At 37.4% G+C, this 14449-nt stretch overlaps 2 protein-coding genes across 3 annotated transcripts; one reads left to right on the forward strand and one right to left on the reverse strand.

The window, feature by feature from the left end:
• The first annotated feature begins 21 nt into the window (after positions 1–21).
• On the forward strand, positions 22–8265 carry terb1 (telomere repeat binding bouquet formation protein 1). 2 transcript variants are annotated; one of them, XM_055030979.1, is made up of 20 exons: positions 22–501; positions 603–713; positions 1010–1141; positions 1427–1555; positions 1695–1755; positions 1854–1966; positions 2801–2929; positions 3032–3184; positions 3292–3423; positions 3548–3673; positions 4158–4294; positions 4382–4722; positions 4806–4870; positions 4978–5055; positions 5207–5443; positions 5699–5755; positions 5937–6002; positions 6089–6154; positions 6852–6928; positions 7547–8265. In XM_055030979.1, the coding sequence occupies exons 1-20, from the start codon at positions 465–467 to the stop codon at positions 7718–7720; spliced, it is 2421 nt and encodes an 806-aa protein (XP_054886954.1). In that variant the 5' UTR covers positions 22–464; the 3' UTR covers positions 7721–8265. The 2 variants fall into 2 exon arrangements, with proteins under 2 accessions (XP_054886954.1, XP_054886962.1); XM_055030987.1 differs by lacking the exon at positions 6852–6928 and having other exon boundaries at positions 23–501; positions 7547–7677.
• A 1188-nt stretch (positions 8266–9453) lies between these two features.
• On the reverse strand, positions 9454–11662 carry LOC129366155 (uncharacterized). Its single transcript, XM_055039846.1, has 2 exons — positions 11550–11662; positions 9454–10964 (listed from the first exon to the last, which is right to left on the reverse strand). The coding sequence occupies exon 2, from the start codon at positions 10955–10957 to the stop codon at positions 10088–10090; it is 870 nt and encodes a 289-aa protein (XP_054895821.1). The 5' UTR covers positions 10958–10964; positions 11550–11662; the 3' UTR covers positions 9454–10087.
• Positions 11663–14449: the final 2787 nt, after the last annotated feature.

Genomic DNA, 14449 nt, shown 5'->3' on the forward strand with positions numbered 1-14449 from the left:
GTGTTTTATTTGTTTGTAATGAATAGATATACAATGTCCGGTTTGGGCATAATTTTCAGGGTTTTTTTGGAGCAAACCAACTGCCAGAGTAGCGGGGTGGGTGTTCCTCCGGGGTTTCCACGGTAACGCAGAGTCAGGCTCGCGAGCCTCCAACAGTAGTTGACAGCTCGCGCTGAAACGTATTAGCAAAACTGTTCCTCACAGTTTGTGAAGTAACGACCAGAAAGTAGTCGCTGTGTTAGATAGATCACGTTGAGAAACGGTGCGCTTTTACTGTAAGAAAATTGTTGTCTGTTATTAATGTTTTAGTTTATCTTTACAAATTACGTGACCGTTGTCAAGCTAACGCTAATCCCAAATGTAGCATGTCGGTGTACAGGTGTTTCTTCCAGCCCAGGGGTTGGGAATACACTTCCAAATTATAATATTTCATAAACTTAGAAATTTCTCTGAAGAGGAGAGAAATGGATAGTGCAGGCATTTACAGGGACAACCGCATCAGTAAGTGACGCAAATACTAAAGGATTACTGTAGGATTTTGAACATATTTCAATTATAATATGCATTTACTGAACTGACTTTTTTTTTTTCTTTAATTTCAGCAACAAAGACTGATCTGAGTTTGCTCCTTGAGTGTGTGAAGTTTCAGATGAAATGTCCAGATTTACAGAAGCAAGCACTTCTTACCATTCACTCCATCTGTGAAAAGAGAGGTAACAATGAAACCAGAGCTTCTAGGCTGTTTAAAAATATAATGCATGAAGGCAAAAATAGTTTTGAATTGAATTTCTAAAACAAAATTCATTTTGACGAGGTACATTCTAGAACAGCACAGAATGTACCTCATAAACAAAGCTACAATTTCTGCTTCAGCAGATGGTCAGTATATTGCACTTCTTCACAATCTAATATAACACCACCTCTAATTATAAGTGTTACAAGGCATTACGTGTGGCTCCGAATGGCATTTATCCACTGTCTGTTTTACTCAATGTTTTCTTTGTTGCAGAGGATAATGTGGATCTGCTGAGAGAACTAGGTGGTGTGGCATTTTTGTATAATCTGTCCAAATCCATTAATGTTCATTCAGATGTTAAGGAGACTGCTCTCTTTACCCTTGGCACACTAGCTGAGGCCAATGGTGGGTACTCATGTCTCAGAATTATCGATTTTCACATCCATCCAATGTGAAAATCAATAATTTCACATTGCCAATGTTTCTGTATTCTTGCAGGGTACAGAAACATTGTTAAAATGTAAATACATGTAGTTTATTATTTATTATGTCATAAGGATGTCTAAAATTAAAACAGACAAATGTCTGTGCAGATTATAGGCTGAATTAAGTTGTCCTGATTTTGTGTGCACTGTAATTTCATATGAAATGAAATTGATGACAATGTCATATATATGTTTTGTTTGGTAGTATATTGCAAGAATTCACTGTGCAGAAAGGATATATTCACCGACATTGCTGGACACTTGCAAGAAGACAGCTCACTGAATAAGAAGAGGGTGTCTGTCTATTTGCTGTTTGTTCTGGTTGCACACAACAGTAAGATTATGCCTCTTCAATTAAAAAAATAAGTAAAACAAGTAAACAATGGGATTATTGCTTTATATGACATAAAACATTTTTACGGCAAGTTTTAACTTGATTTGTTTGACAAGTATTTGCCTTTGTGGTTTTGCAGAATTGGGGCAAACTTTAGCACAAACTACAGGCTGCCTGGAAATTCTGATGGACCTTTTCAGGTAGTGTGTTGTACCATTGATGTGTATGCATTTTTGTTTTGAAGAATATGCTCAGCGGACATTCATTTTGGTTTTTTTTTTTGTTTTGTTTTTTGTAGGAGCACTTTCCCCTTCACAGCAAAGGATAATCTAAGAACTGTCAGCCAAACCTACCAACTTTGGACATCTGTGTCTAGTGCTTTGTGTGGCTCTGTCAACAATCCCCAGAATGGTAATATCATCTGTCTTTGTTCCATGGAGTGATGAAACTCTTTTAAAAACATTTTAATCTCTATGATGGAAATATTTTTACTGTTTGACTGAAATCAAATAAATCTTATAGTGATTAAAACATGGAATGGTGCAATAACCTGGCAGCACAGTGTGGATGGATCTGTTGATGGATCTGTTGAAGGATAATTTGAGCCAATTCAGTCTTCTTAGGTCCAAACCTGCTTTCAGTCATAGTGAAATATATTTTGCTACTCTGAAGTAATTTGAGAAAATATGCAACATTGAGATGATCAAAACTAGATATTTTCTCAAATTTGATCAAACAACAAAATTAAAATTTTAATACTTGTAACCACCTTGGAAACTATGGTCTAAGTACAAGATGATTGAACAAATGTCAAGAAAATATAACTTGAGCAGCTAAAGTTTACCTCAGTTACATTAGATTTACAATAATTTATAGCAGAAGAATCAATGATATGCTTAACAAATCATTCATTTAAAGGTAGGGGGAGTTATGCAACCAGTTTTTTACAGTTTTTATATTTGTCATAGTTTGGTCCCAGCAGATTTGTTTGTTTTTTAGGCTAATAATATGGTATTTGCATGTGTCACACTAAAGGTTGGAAATGTTCGGCAATCAGATGTTATGGTTATTTTTTTTTTTACTTCTCAAAAAGTAAAAAAAAAAATCCCAATTTTTGCAGACTTTTTATGCCCACTGTACAGATAAACTTTAATACCGATTCTTTTGCCATTCTGTAAAATCCTTCAAACCCTGCATGAGACACAAGATCAGCTGTATTTCACCATGCCTTTGTTTTGTTTGCAGAGGAAGGTCAGCGCATTTGCGTTGCAGCCTTTCCCATTGTGAAAACATGGCTTCAGCAGATTTCTGTGCCCTCTACTGAAACATTTCAACCCATATGCTCCTTTATCGCCATGACAGTCTCCAACAACTGTGAGGAAACAAAACACAATGATTTCTGCTTCAAACACTGTTTGACAATTCCTAATGCCAATTTAATACATTGTAATATTTATCATTTTTCACCTTTTACAGCTTATGTACAGGAGAGTTTTGCAGCCTGTGGAGGTTTGGAAACTCTTACTCTGGCACTGCTTCGTGTTGTGTCTGCTGCAGAAACCAGCTTGCTGTCTCGTCAGCTATCAGTTGTTATAGTCAAGACCTTGTCAGCTTGTATCACTGATAACTGTGAGTCCTGTTTTTAATACCGTTAAGATTACGTTTGACAGTTTCATTTCAACAAAATTTCTCTTCTGCTGTTTTCATTCTAGTCTCTTCTTTTGTTTTCATTTTAGCCAATTTGGCAGCAGGTTTGGCGCAGTATGGTCTCGTCTACCACCTTTTCTTTCTGCTGACCAGCTCACACTTAGATCCTGATGACAGGCTCTCAGTTCTACTCACCATTGGGGAGTGCACCGAAGCCTCAGGTGAGACTGCACAGTCATGATCTACGCATGTTTGAGTTGAGAATTTGCTCTCAGTACTTCTGTCATTTGGTTGAAATACTCTCAATTGAGTTTTTACAACTTTGTGTCTGTTTTATATTTGCAGAGGAGCACCAGTCTCAGCTGGTGGATTGTGGAGGCTTGCCGATTATAATAACTTTTCTCACAGAAGACTCAAGTGAGGAGGTTAGGAAAGCAGCAACTTTCATACTACAGACTTGCAAAAATGCCAGTAAGTTTAATTTATTTAATATTTTATTCCAGCTAATAAAACATATTTGGGTTCTTTATGATTTAGTTTGGTACTGTCAGAACAGATAGTTTCCTAATACTTTTACTAATATTTTGTAAGCACATTATTTGACCTCTTGTTGTGTGTGCGCATGCGTGTGTGTGCATTGCTAACTTGAGAAGGAATGGATGCCACACCTCTCAACTTGAAGTATCTGCTGCTAATGTTTTTTTGACACAAAAGAAGGTTCAATATATTAGCATCAAAAGTGGTCATAATGATATACCTAATTGGAATAAGATTCCTTTAGATTCTTTGTAAATCTATTGTGGTCTTGGCAATCTTTAATGTGTTACCATTGTTACTATTTCACATGTTTACGTTAAAATAATTTATTTCTCTCTAAAATGTGTAACTGCTAAAAGTTAGATTTGAATTAATAGTACCAAGGTTTTAAAATGACTTATTTTGTCTGTTGGCAAAGTGTTGAGCTTGGGAGTGCAGGGTCTGGTGGAAAAGCAAGCTGAAAATGAGGAGCCTCCTTTAAACATAGAAGAGTTTAAAAATTCAGCCAGAGAAATTATGCGCAGGATTGAACTGTTAGAGAAAACACAGCTGAAGGTTAGTTCAACAACATCACACACATGCAATGTAGTTGTAAAATTATGGTCCATAGTGACTAATACTTACTTGTTGTTTTTCTTTTAGGAGATTGGAGAGGAGCAAGAAGACATTTTCTGTCCAAATTTAGCTGAAGGTCAGCCATCTAAGCCCCCACCTCTTTGTCTGCTAGCCCAAAACCAGGAAGCCAATAAAACTACCAGCATGTTGAGGCCTATATACAAGAGCAGTGGCGACAACAGCAGCCTCCAACTTGTCAGAAGCATGGCTGAAGTAAAGAAAGTCACTTCTAATTTGATTTCTCAAGGAGAAGAAACCAAAAGGAGTGGAGGAGATGCGATGTGTTCTGTGAAAAGTGGAGGACGAATCGGGATGCCTTCTGACTTACGGTCATCAGAGGGAGGCAGTGAGCCACATAAGAAAAACAAGTCAGTGGAGCCTACAAAAGTTACAAATCATATAGGGAAAAAAGTTCTATAATAACATCCTTTTCCTTTTTGTTTTTGCTTAGTTCCTTGTTTAAACATCCCTTGTCAGTGTGGCTGACAAAACCAAAAGAGATTAGGTGCTGTTATGGTGAGAGACAAAGTCATGCAATAACTTTTAAATACTGTAGAGTCAGTTATTGTTGGACACAGCTTCTTTCAAGACTTTAAGTAATTTAAGTATTTGTTTCGTATTAGAGTCACAGGGCAGTAACTTAAATGAGATGCGGAAGATTCCACCAGAAGAACACTTTGTCTCTAATGGTCGGTGTGCAGGTGGGGAACAATATAAGGATCTTTCTTTAATTTGTCGTCATTTTTTTATTTATTTTTTTGTCTGGATTGACTAGAAGAAATCCTCTGTGTATCATTTCACCGTTACATTGATACACAGATAATCCGTTTCTGATGTGACTGTCATTTTTAGGTTGTGTGTTAACTTTTGAAGAAGTGACAAGCCGCTCTTTTGCATCGGTTCAAAGCTCCTGTGTGAACAGCTGCGACATGCACAGAGTGCTCCAGGAGGCAATGGAGCGATTCAGAATGCGTCACTTTATCTTTGGGGTCAGGCGAGAACAAAAGAGCATCACTGCTGAGCGTTCTGACACCAACTCTGCCAGGGTTTCAACAACAAAGTTACACAGAAGCTGTGAAAACATGTGTGGTAAGAGGCTTTACAGTGTAAACTTACTTGCAAAAGGCCTCCGTTAACTATTTGGTGAAGGTGCCTTTTTCCCCTACAGCAAATTTTAGTCCCTCAGAAAACATTAATATCTTGAAAGTTGTAAAAACTTTTGTCTTTTATTTTTTTTCTATTTTTGTTTCTTCTGATTCACTTCGTTACTACGCCTTAAATCTTCTGAATCATAAATTATACATCACAATGTGCTAATTTTGTAAACGGTTTCATTCCTGACAGCTGGGACTGATGAAAGTGTTGCTTCTCTGCAGCAACACACTTGGAGAAAACATAATGGTAAGAAAAGGCAAAAAAAAAAGGTCTTCAGATATGAGCACATAAAGTAATTTGTTCAAAGATTATCTCAGATGATTTCATTATGCTTTGAAACAATTGCCTTTTATTGTTGGATGAAAAGAATACATCTAATGTATGAAACTTCCTTAATCTTGTATTTTTATTTTATTTTTTTTCATAGGTGTCACTTTGACTCCCCTGTATAAAACAACCAGAAAAGGTGCATTTCCCTCCAAGAAAGGAATTGGTATGTGTCATTAGTATATTTTTAATGTTGACACACTCATGAAATTTTGCCATATTCACCTACTATGACTCCATCCTTCCTCTAAGGTCCAAGCTTGACTCCTCTAAAAAGGCCACATCTACGTGAAACCAACCACCAAACATCCGGTTCTGGTATTTACATTTTCCAACTTTGTGTGTGACTGTTGTGATTGAGAGACGGTTTTGGGAGCTGTCCTCTGCAGGGTATTCTTGGCAGCAGACGAACCAGAGAGCAGAAGGAATGTTGAGCTGTCGCCAGCATTCTCACTGTTCAGGCAGAGCTGGCTCAGACCTGTGTTAAGCTGTTCTACAGTGTCTGTGCTATAAAATTACTACTACACTATAGGTTTAGGCTAATGGAAAATTCCTTAACTATTAAGATATGATGCGTCTGTACTGTCAAAAGGCTTTATTTACTGTTTATCTCTTAACTTTCTGGCCCCTTATTCTCATCTGAGGCATTTTTTTAGCCCATATGTTTGTCACTGTTGAAAGGGAATTCTGTTGTGTCTTTTGGGTTTTATTATTTCTTTTATGCTCTAAGCCAAATGTATTTTCCAGCGCACTCTGAAAGTAGCACAGTCCACTTTTTCTGCATTCTAAACTCTCCCTTATGTTTTCCATCTAGTTTGGCTTCTCATTTTTGTTCTTTTTTTCCCCGACATCAAAAAATTGATTTTTATTTCTCGAGCAGCTGTTTTAGTTATAATGTTCTATCACTCTGACTGGTCTCTATGCACAAAGCCTTATGCATGGAGCTTGTAAACAGAATGTGTGGCTAAACACATACCTGTATTTAAACTTAAACGTTTTCATGTTTCAAACACAGAGAGAAGAGGAAGAAATAGCAGTGGGCATTATGCTCTTAAGGATCAGTCAAAGATAAGCACAGACCCCTCTTCTTCTGTAAGAGCTTTTTAGAAAAAGGGTTTATGTCTTTTTCTGTCTCAACATATTGCCCTAACAATACTAAACTTTATCCAGAGTAAAAACATGAATCAACTAAAAATATTTTACATATTTTCTTGAATTGTATGTGTCTTAAACTTGAATTGAACTGGGTGAAAACCATCATTCATGCTGTTCTCAGTGCGTGTGCTCTATCAGATGCCGTATGAAAAGACAAATTACAGTTACTTGTTTGAAGGATTGTGGGATAAAACATTAGATCATGCTAAATGTCCATGTTTGCAGATTGGCTCATAATTCTCAAGCTCCTTTGACAGAATGGAAAAGTTGCTGGCAGTGTGCGGTATTATGCGCAACCAGTTCATATCTCATTTGGCAGACCAGAATTACTTTCTCCCATTTGCAGATGAATAAAAACAACTGTTTACATGTGGTGTTCCACAAGGCTACATTCTGTGCTCAATTTAAGGTTCCTTAAACTCTGTTTGACTCTGAGCAACTTTAAATTACTTTTTCTGTGAATGATGTACAATTTTTATTCATTCAGTTAATTTCTTGTTGTTGCTTTAACTGTTCCTTCTGGGTATATATTTTTTTTTCTTAAAATAACGGCAGAGAAGAAAAAGACAAGACTTCAGCCGTGAGGAGGTCCATCATTTGCTCTCTGGAGTAAGGAAATACGGCTACTCCTGGAACTCCATCTTGTGGTCATATCGTTTCCGACCTGGACGCACCAATGTTGATCTGGCCAAGAAATACAGGAGGCTGATGAGAAAACTAAAGTCATAAAATGATGTGATTTTTCTGATGATGTTTAGAATGCATAAAATCTTTATCATACTTTCTTCTGTTACCTTGGAACTATAGAGTGGTATTATTCTCCTGCGACCGCAGGCTTTACCCGGTCAGAATGTTCCTGTGAAGATTAGTTGATGTAATTGATCTATTCATTGAATGCTTTTTATAAATTATACTTATTTTACAATAATTTATATAGTAATATATTCTTTATAGTACTGTAATATATTGTACCATTAGGATTTGTTTTGGATGTGTTATTTCAAGATCTTCAAGGAAATCTTCTTCACAAGAATATGTTCTATAAATATTGCTTATCTTTGAAAGCGTATGTTCTGCTAATTTTGCAAAGTTATTGGTACTTATGTGTTTTTTCAGCTTACTTCTATATGCTAGATATTTGCTTTTTTAAACAACAAATCTTAAACCTGTTTGAGGTATTTGTGAGGATCTCTTAGAGGCAGTTAGATTTACAACCCTTGAGTGAGTTTACACTCTGTACATTGTGGCAATAAAAAGTTCTGTTCCAACAATAACCTCAACCTCGTGCCTCAGAAATGTTTGTGACTTCTTAATCTTTAACTTTTTATCCAGGAAATTCATAAATAATTGATGCCAGCTGGAAGCTTTTCATGTCTGGAAATTCTGATAACTTAAGCAATAACTGTATGTAAAGCCCTTTTTGGAGGATGACAGGGACATTGCAAAGTTAAACTGTTTCTCTCCTATTTCTGATGCAGTCCTTTAGAAATGATCTAACAGTACCTTTGTACGCGGTTTCGCGGAAGCAAATACCAGGTTCTGTTTTCTTCATGTTCTTGCTTTGGCCATCACAGCCCGTAGAGACAGGAAATCAACAAGGAGAGAGGAGACCGTCGTGCAGCACTTTTGTTTATTGAGACGAAAGCCTCTGGTATGACAGGAATCACAAATAGTGCAAATCGTGCTGCTTATCTATTTTGTATGTGCATCAAGAAGCTGCTCAGTCTGCAAACTATCCTTCAGTAAAGCCGAGCTGGACTGAGATCACTGTCTAAAGTGTGCCTCTCCCACTCTATGGGGACTCATCAGTTTGTTGTCAAAACTGAGATTTACCCATTTCCCCTGTCTCATGGCAGAGACTGTCAAAGTACTCATTTGTGGTACTTTTGACAATCTCTGTGATACTCATTAACTTTGTGACTTGAAGCCCTTGCAGTCTCATCAGTGCGTGACTGTACAGTCTTTGTGGTTAAAGAAAGACTGAAGGCTAAACTTTCTCATTCCATGTTTTCTATTATTAAGTTTGAGTTTTAGTTTGGAATTCTAAAACTTGCTTCTTGAAAATGCTTGTAGTACAAGATGTTGGGATAGCAATGAAGGCAGGGGGAATGTGGTGGGAGAGACATGTGAAGAGCAGATTTCTCATGGACTAAAATGCAGTTAGACTGAAGACTTTTGACCCAGACCCCCGAAACCCTCCTTCCTCTGGAAAGAATGTGGCCCAGGCTCTCCCCCTTCTTGCGTTTTCTCTCCCACGAGACACTGGAAAAGCATTAGTTCTCTTATATGAAATGAAATACAGAAGCTATCATTTGAATAGCATGTCTGACCTGCGTCACATGCATGTACGAGTGTGCGGTCAAGATGTTCTCTGTCATTTAAGAAACTAAGAAAAGTAATTAACCAGTTTATTTGCTCATAAATCAGCATGTGTTGTTGAACAAATGGGCAGCAGGACCATAGAAGATATATATCACTTTTATTTTCTCAAGCAAGCCACTATTGAATAAAAATTACAATCATTCCATTCAGACTAATACGTGGAAGTGTAAACACTGCTTCTTTAATGCATAAATAGTTACTTGGTCATTCTTTCCTGGTATGTGCTGCAACTTTTAAACTGGTAATTTTTGGTTTGCTCGTCCTGTAATCTTTCGTTTGGGTAAGACATCGTTAGCTGGTTTCTGATGACCAGGCTAAAGGACACACCTATATTTTCCTTAAAAGGAATTAACTTTATCTTTCACACAGTTCTCAATAGCTGTTCTCACTGATTCCTTAATGCACAGGAGATTTGGAGGTTTTAGTGAGTTTGCGTAGAGGAAGGCCTCTGTTGTCTTGCGTTATGGACTTCTGTTTTGTGCTGTTTGAGCCTATTTACATCCCAAAGCCAATTCTACTGGCTACTTAAATTCATAAAGCGCAGAAAGTCCAATGTGTTGCACAGCTCTTTTGGTTCAGTTAAAATTATATATTTGGCATTTGTCTTAAAGAGCAATTGGGGTGGAAAGTCAAAGTGTGTGTTTTTTTTTTTACCCATTTGGTTTCACAGAATAAAATCTTCTCTTGCTTGTTTTAAGGATGTCTTTGATGGATTCACATTAACTCCATGGATGTGCTCATGTCTGAGATTGAAGTGTCATCAGGGATCTTGACTTCTCTTGGAATGATGTCACTAAGAAGGTCATTTTCGTCCAGCTTGGAGTTTTTCAGGAGTTCGCTAACATTTTCCACGTTGATGTCACTCCCCAGTGTCTTCAGACTCTCTTCAGCCTCCACCCCTGTCGACATCTCCAGAAAGTCTGAATTGAGTTTTTCTGGCTCTGCTGTGGCACTGTGCTCGCTTGCTGACATATTCAGTGACTCATCTGGATCCAGAGGGATGATGGTTGGTGAGGAAATCACATCAGGGACACCGAAATCAATCAATGGTGGCAAAGAAAGAAGTGGGTCAGTTAAAGACTCTTGGTCTTTGTGCTGCACTACATCCTCGTCTCTGAGTCTCGTCGGCTCAGAGACGAGGTCAGTGTCTGCCTCGGACTCCAAAGCAGAGTCGGGTTCTGGAACATCCTCTCCGTTTGCAGTGGTAGCAGCTTCAACTTCCTCTGCAGCTTCGGGTTTTGCTGGTGCAAACGATTCTGGTTCCAGAGGATTGGTGTCTGAGACCACAGCTTCAAACTGCACTGGAGCTGGAGTTTCCTTTGCTAGCAATTCAGACTCTGCATCTTCTGTTGGGGCCAAAGTGACAGGACTTTCTTCCTCTTTCTCCTCTGGTGCACATTCAGCTTTTGGTGGTTCTTCTACCAACACATCGAGAGTCTCTGTCCTAACTGCCTCCTGTTTTAGTTCAGAGTCTGCTGTTGGTTTAGGTGTTGATGGTTCCACTGCAGGCTTCTGTTCACTGGCTGCTGCAGCAGCAGCACTGCTGACAGGGGCTTCTCGCCTTCTGCTGAACTTGTTTCCCATGATGAGCCTGTGCAATTTGTCAAAATAAGAGTGAAATTGTTTGAAATAGTTGTAATGAAAATAAAAACTTTCTGATAGGCAGCTTGTACTGAGATTATCGTATGATGATTAAGGAAAGTCTTAAAAATAATTTTCATAGAAACATGGATGATAAAGTGGTCAGGAATGAGATGACTAGAGACGTTTTACTTGTTTCTTTATACTTGATTGAATATAGTCATAATAAGTGAGTTAAGCCTAACTTATTATCTGAAAGTACTCAAAATGTGAATTCACAACCACATGCGGACATTTGAGGCACAATTGGCAAATTCCTTCTGGTTAAACTTTTCCAAAACACTTTGAACTGCATTTTTCCCCATCAATCTCATGTTCCCCAAACTCTTTAATTTGGCTATTTAAGATACTGATAAGTACAAAAAAAATCTAATATTTTTGTTTAACAAATTAGAACGGAGAACGGAATGTTTCAGACGACCCCGCCTCCCGTTTTGATAGGGAAAATGTTTTTTTCATAAAATCACAGTTGTTAAAACTCCCTAATTTGAACGTGCTGGTTAATTTACATACCACATAACGATTCTCCACTGACCTTGAACAAACACCTTGATGTTGCAGTTAAATCAAAGCTGGTCAAAGTGCAGATGATCACTCAGCTCTCAGCAGAGGTCCGTGCGCCGGAGTGCCTGTTGAAGCGCGCTCCAGTCCAGGCACAACCCGAGCCGTGCGCGTTCGCGGCGAAAGCGTGCGCGCTCAAACCTATCTGAAAGCTGATATGCCTACTGACTGACTGCAGCGTGAACCCTGTTCTGGTGAAAGTAAGTAAACAACACACACTACAGCAAGACAATTTTGCTAAACATTCGATTATGCCTACAGATCAACAGCAGCTTTACTGTATTTCAGGAAATTGGCCAGTTTTTGATTGAACAGTCATTTTAATTTTGTCCATGATGAAAACAAATTCAGACGTTGAATCAGAATCTATGAAGCCCTGCCAAATGATTTAAAGTGAACTCAAACTATCTTTAACGCATATTAACGTACATTTGAAAGTGATTGTGTGATGAAGTCAACGCGATCAGCTGATCTACATATGACTTGTGTCTCATGAGAGAAGTATCACTTTCATAAGACATGTTTGAGGAATAGCCATGGTGCAGAAATGATGAACTTCTTGGAAATAATACTCTGGAGGGTCATCAGGTAAATACATCAATGTACCATGAATAAATGTTGAATTTGATTTTTAAATAAATTATTTAACAGATAGTTTGCTTGCATGTTCATGTCAAGCCATGAATATGCAAACCAATTCAGAAAGTTAAATAAAATGTGTATTTAATTGTTTTATAGTTCTTATTCCTGCAGCATCACCATGAAATGATTTTAAATGTCAAACATCAAAATCGAGGAGCTCAGCTAAACTGTGGAACTGCAGTGAAATCAGTTTTGTGGTATATTTCTGCCAACTTTGCATCTCTTTGTTTATTCTTCCCAAAGTAGCCCATGTCATAATTTTCATCTCTTTGATAAATTCTAAATAGAATTTAGGCGTAGAATATGTATCTCAACTTTATAAAGCAGCAACCAGCACTTTCAGAGCGGTTTATTGCTACGTGGATTTCTGATGTGTGCAGACTAAAAGAAATTTATTTTTGCCTCTCCAGACCAGAGTGCCATTTCCAACCTTTGAGGTCTTCAGAGGACCTGAAAAGATAAATTTACTTGGAGGTGACATTTGAAGGAACTGGATTTTCTTTAGAGGTTTCAGATTTGCAGATGATAAGTCCATATGAAGGCCCAAATTTAAACATTTTGAAAGCCACAAGCCAATTTCTTTTCATGTCACACTTTGGGTTGACAAATCATTTACATTCCCATTAAAAATTATCAAAGCGTACAACACAACAGAAAAATAAGTCTCACACAAGGCACTGCGCAAACCTGACATTTTAGCTCCATATATAATGACATAAGAAAATAGTCTTAGTTATTACACTCTTTTCTTTCTATTTACAAGTGCAATGTATCTTTATTTCCAAATTTAGTTTACCATTTCAGGCTTGCCCATCTGGCATTTTATGAACTGCAATACTTTCCTAGTTAACTACTACATATTGCCACTTCTTTTTTGAAGAAAGAAACTGCGACAAAAAATAATAAATAAATAAATCACCACCTTCTCGAAAAAAATTACATTGGCAAAAAATGACTGTCAATTATCTTAGGAGTAAAATAATTAACTAAGTCAATTAAGTAGTGTTCTTCCTTATTGTTTTAAGTGCCCAGTGTCATTTTATATCTTTGTCAATATTTATATGAGGTTTACAGATCCAGAGCACAGAGCCGTTCCACATGGCTGGTCTTTCAAAAAGGAGTCCAGGATTAAACTCTATTGGGATTTCTGTGCTGCTCCTGGTCATCCTCCTTCAAGTCTTGCTGCTGCACTTTTCTGGTGTCTTCATCCATTCCAATAAAGTCCTCATTGGTCCTGTAATCTTTTGTGAAAACAATCAACATGGTGAACTAATTTGTAGTCAATGGGGATGGTCAGGTCACTCTGGTCAGAAAAGCATTGAAGTGATGCTCATTCTGTGTTTCTATGTTCCAATCGTGCTTGTGGCCTTTGCCCCGCTCTGCCTGCTGTTAGCTGCTTACGCCAAAGACAGAACAACACTCCAATGCGGCATGGTCTGCCAGGCAGCATCAGCCCTGCTCACTCTGGGAGGCATCATTATGTTTTTGGCACATTTTCACTCCTACTTGAGTTGGAAAAACATGACACTTTGGTTTTATTTGTGTGTTTGTGTGGAGGTACAGTTGATTGTCACAACTGTACTTACAAGGGTTTTAAGACAGAATCTGACTTCTGACTGGGAATAAATGGACTCAGGTTGCATCAGATTCCACAGGACCGTAAGGTTAAGTTTATTTTATTTGTATTGTCTGTCTTAAAATCATATTGCTGATGTATATTATTACCTATGATTGAAATGATGTACTTTAGCAAATCAAGTTTGTTTTTATTGTTGTACCAATGAAATGTCTAAACAAACTCATTTTAAGAGGATAAGAAGGAAAATGTGACAAAAAAAAAAAACAAAGCCATTATCAGTGTTATACCTTCAAATGTTAAATGTCATAAACTGTTTATAAAAATAAAAAAAAAACTCCTGAAGTATGTTGTCAGGCTCCAACTTTGTTTTTAACGGTTAATTTAAGTCCTAACAACTCTGCTGTACCACTTAATAGCTACTGGTGTTGTCAAATCATATACAAACTCAATAAAATACTTTGACGTTTACTGTTACGACATAATAATATAAAGGTTTATGGGGAATGAATGTACTGTGAAAGATTGACATGTTAGCTTCATGGAAATAATCTCAAGAACAAGTGGGAAACAGTAAAAATGTGGTTTATGAGCATTGCTAATAGTTAGAAAAGCAAATAAAATAGAAATAATTAGAAATACACATTTCTAATGGT

This window comes from Poeciliopsis prolifica, unplaced genomic scaffold (assembly GCF_027474105.1).
Source record: "Poeciliopsis prolifica strain line A6 unplaced genomic scaffold, Auburn_PproV2 SCAFFOLD001, whole genome shotgun sequence".
In the NCBI taxonomy this organism is placed as follows: Eukaryota; Metazoa; Chordata; class Actinopteri; order Cyprinodontiformes; family Poeciliidae; genus Poeciliopsis; species Poeciliopsis prolifica.

Bases quoted from the DNA above. Each gene is read 5' to 3' on its own strand.
- terb1 (XM_055030979.1), top strand. From the start codon at position 465: ATGGATAGTGCAGGCATTTACAGGGACAACCGCATCA. The intron at 1,967-2,800 runs GTAATATCATCT...TTTTGTTTGCAG, and splicing joins TGTCAACAATCCCCAGAATG to AGGAAGGTCAGCGCATTTGC. The intron at 4,871-4,977 runs GTGAGAGACAAA...GTTTCGTATTAG, and splicing joins AGAGATTAGGTGCTGTTATG to AGTCACAGGGCAGTAACTTA.
- LOC129366155 (XM_055039846.1), bottom strand. From the start codon at position 10,957: ATGGGAAACAAGTTCAGCAGAAGGCGAGAAGCCCCTGTCAGCAGTGCT.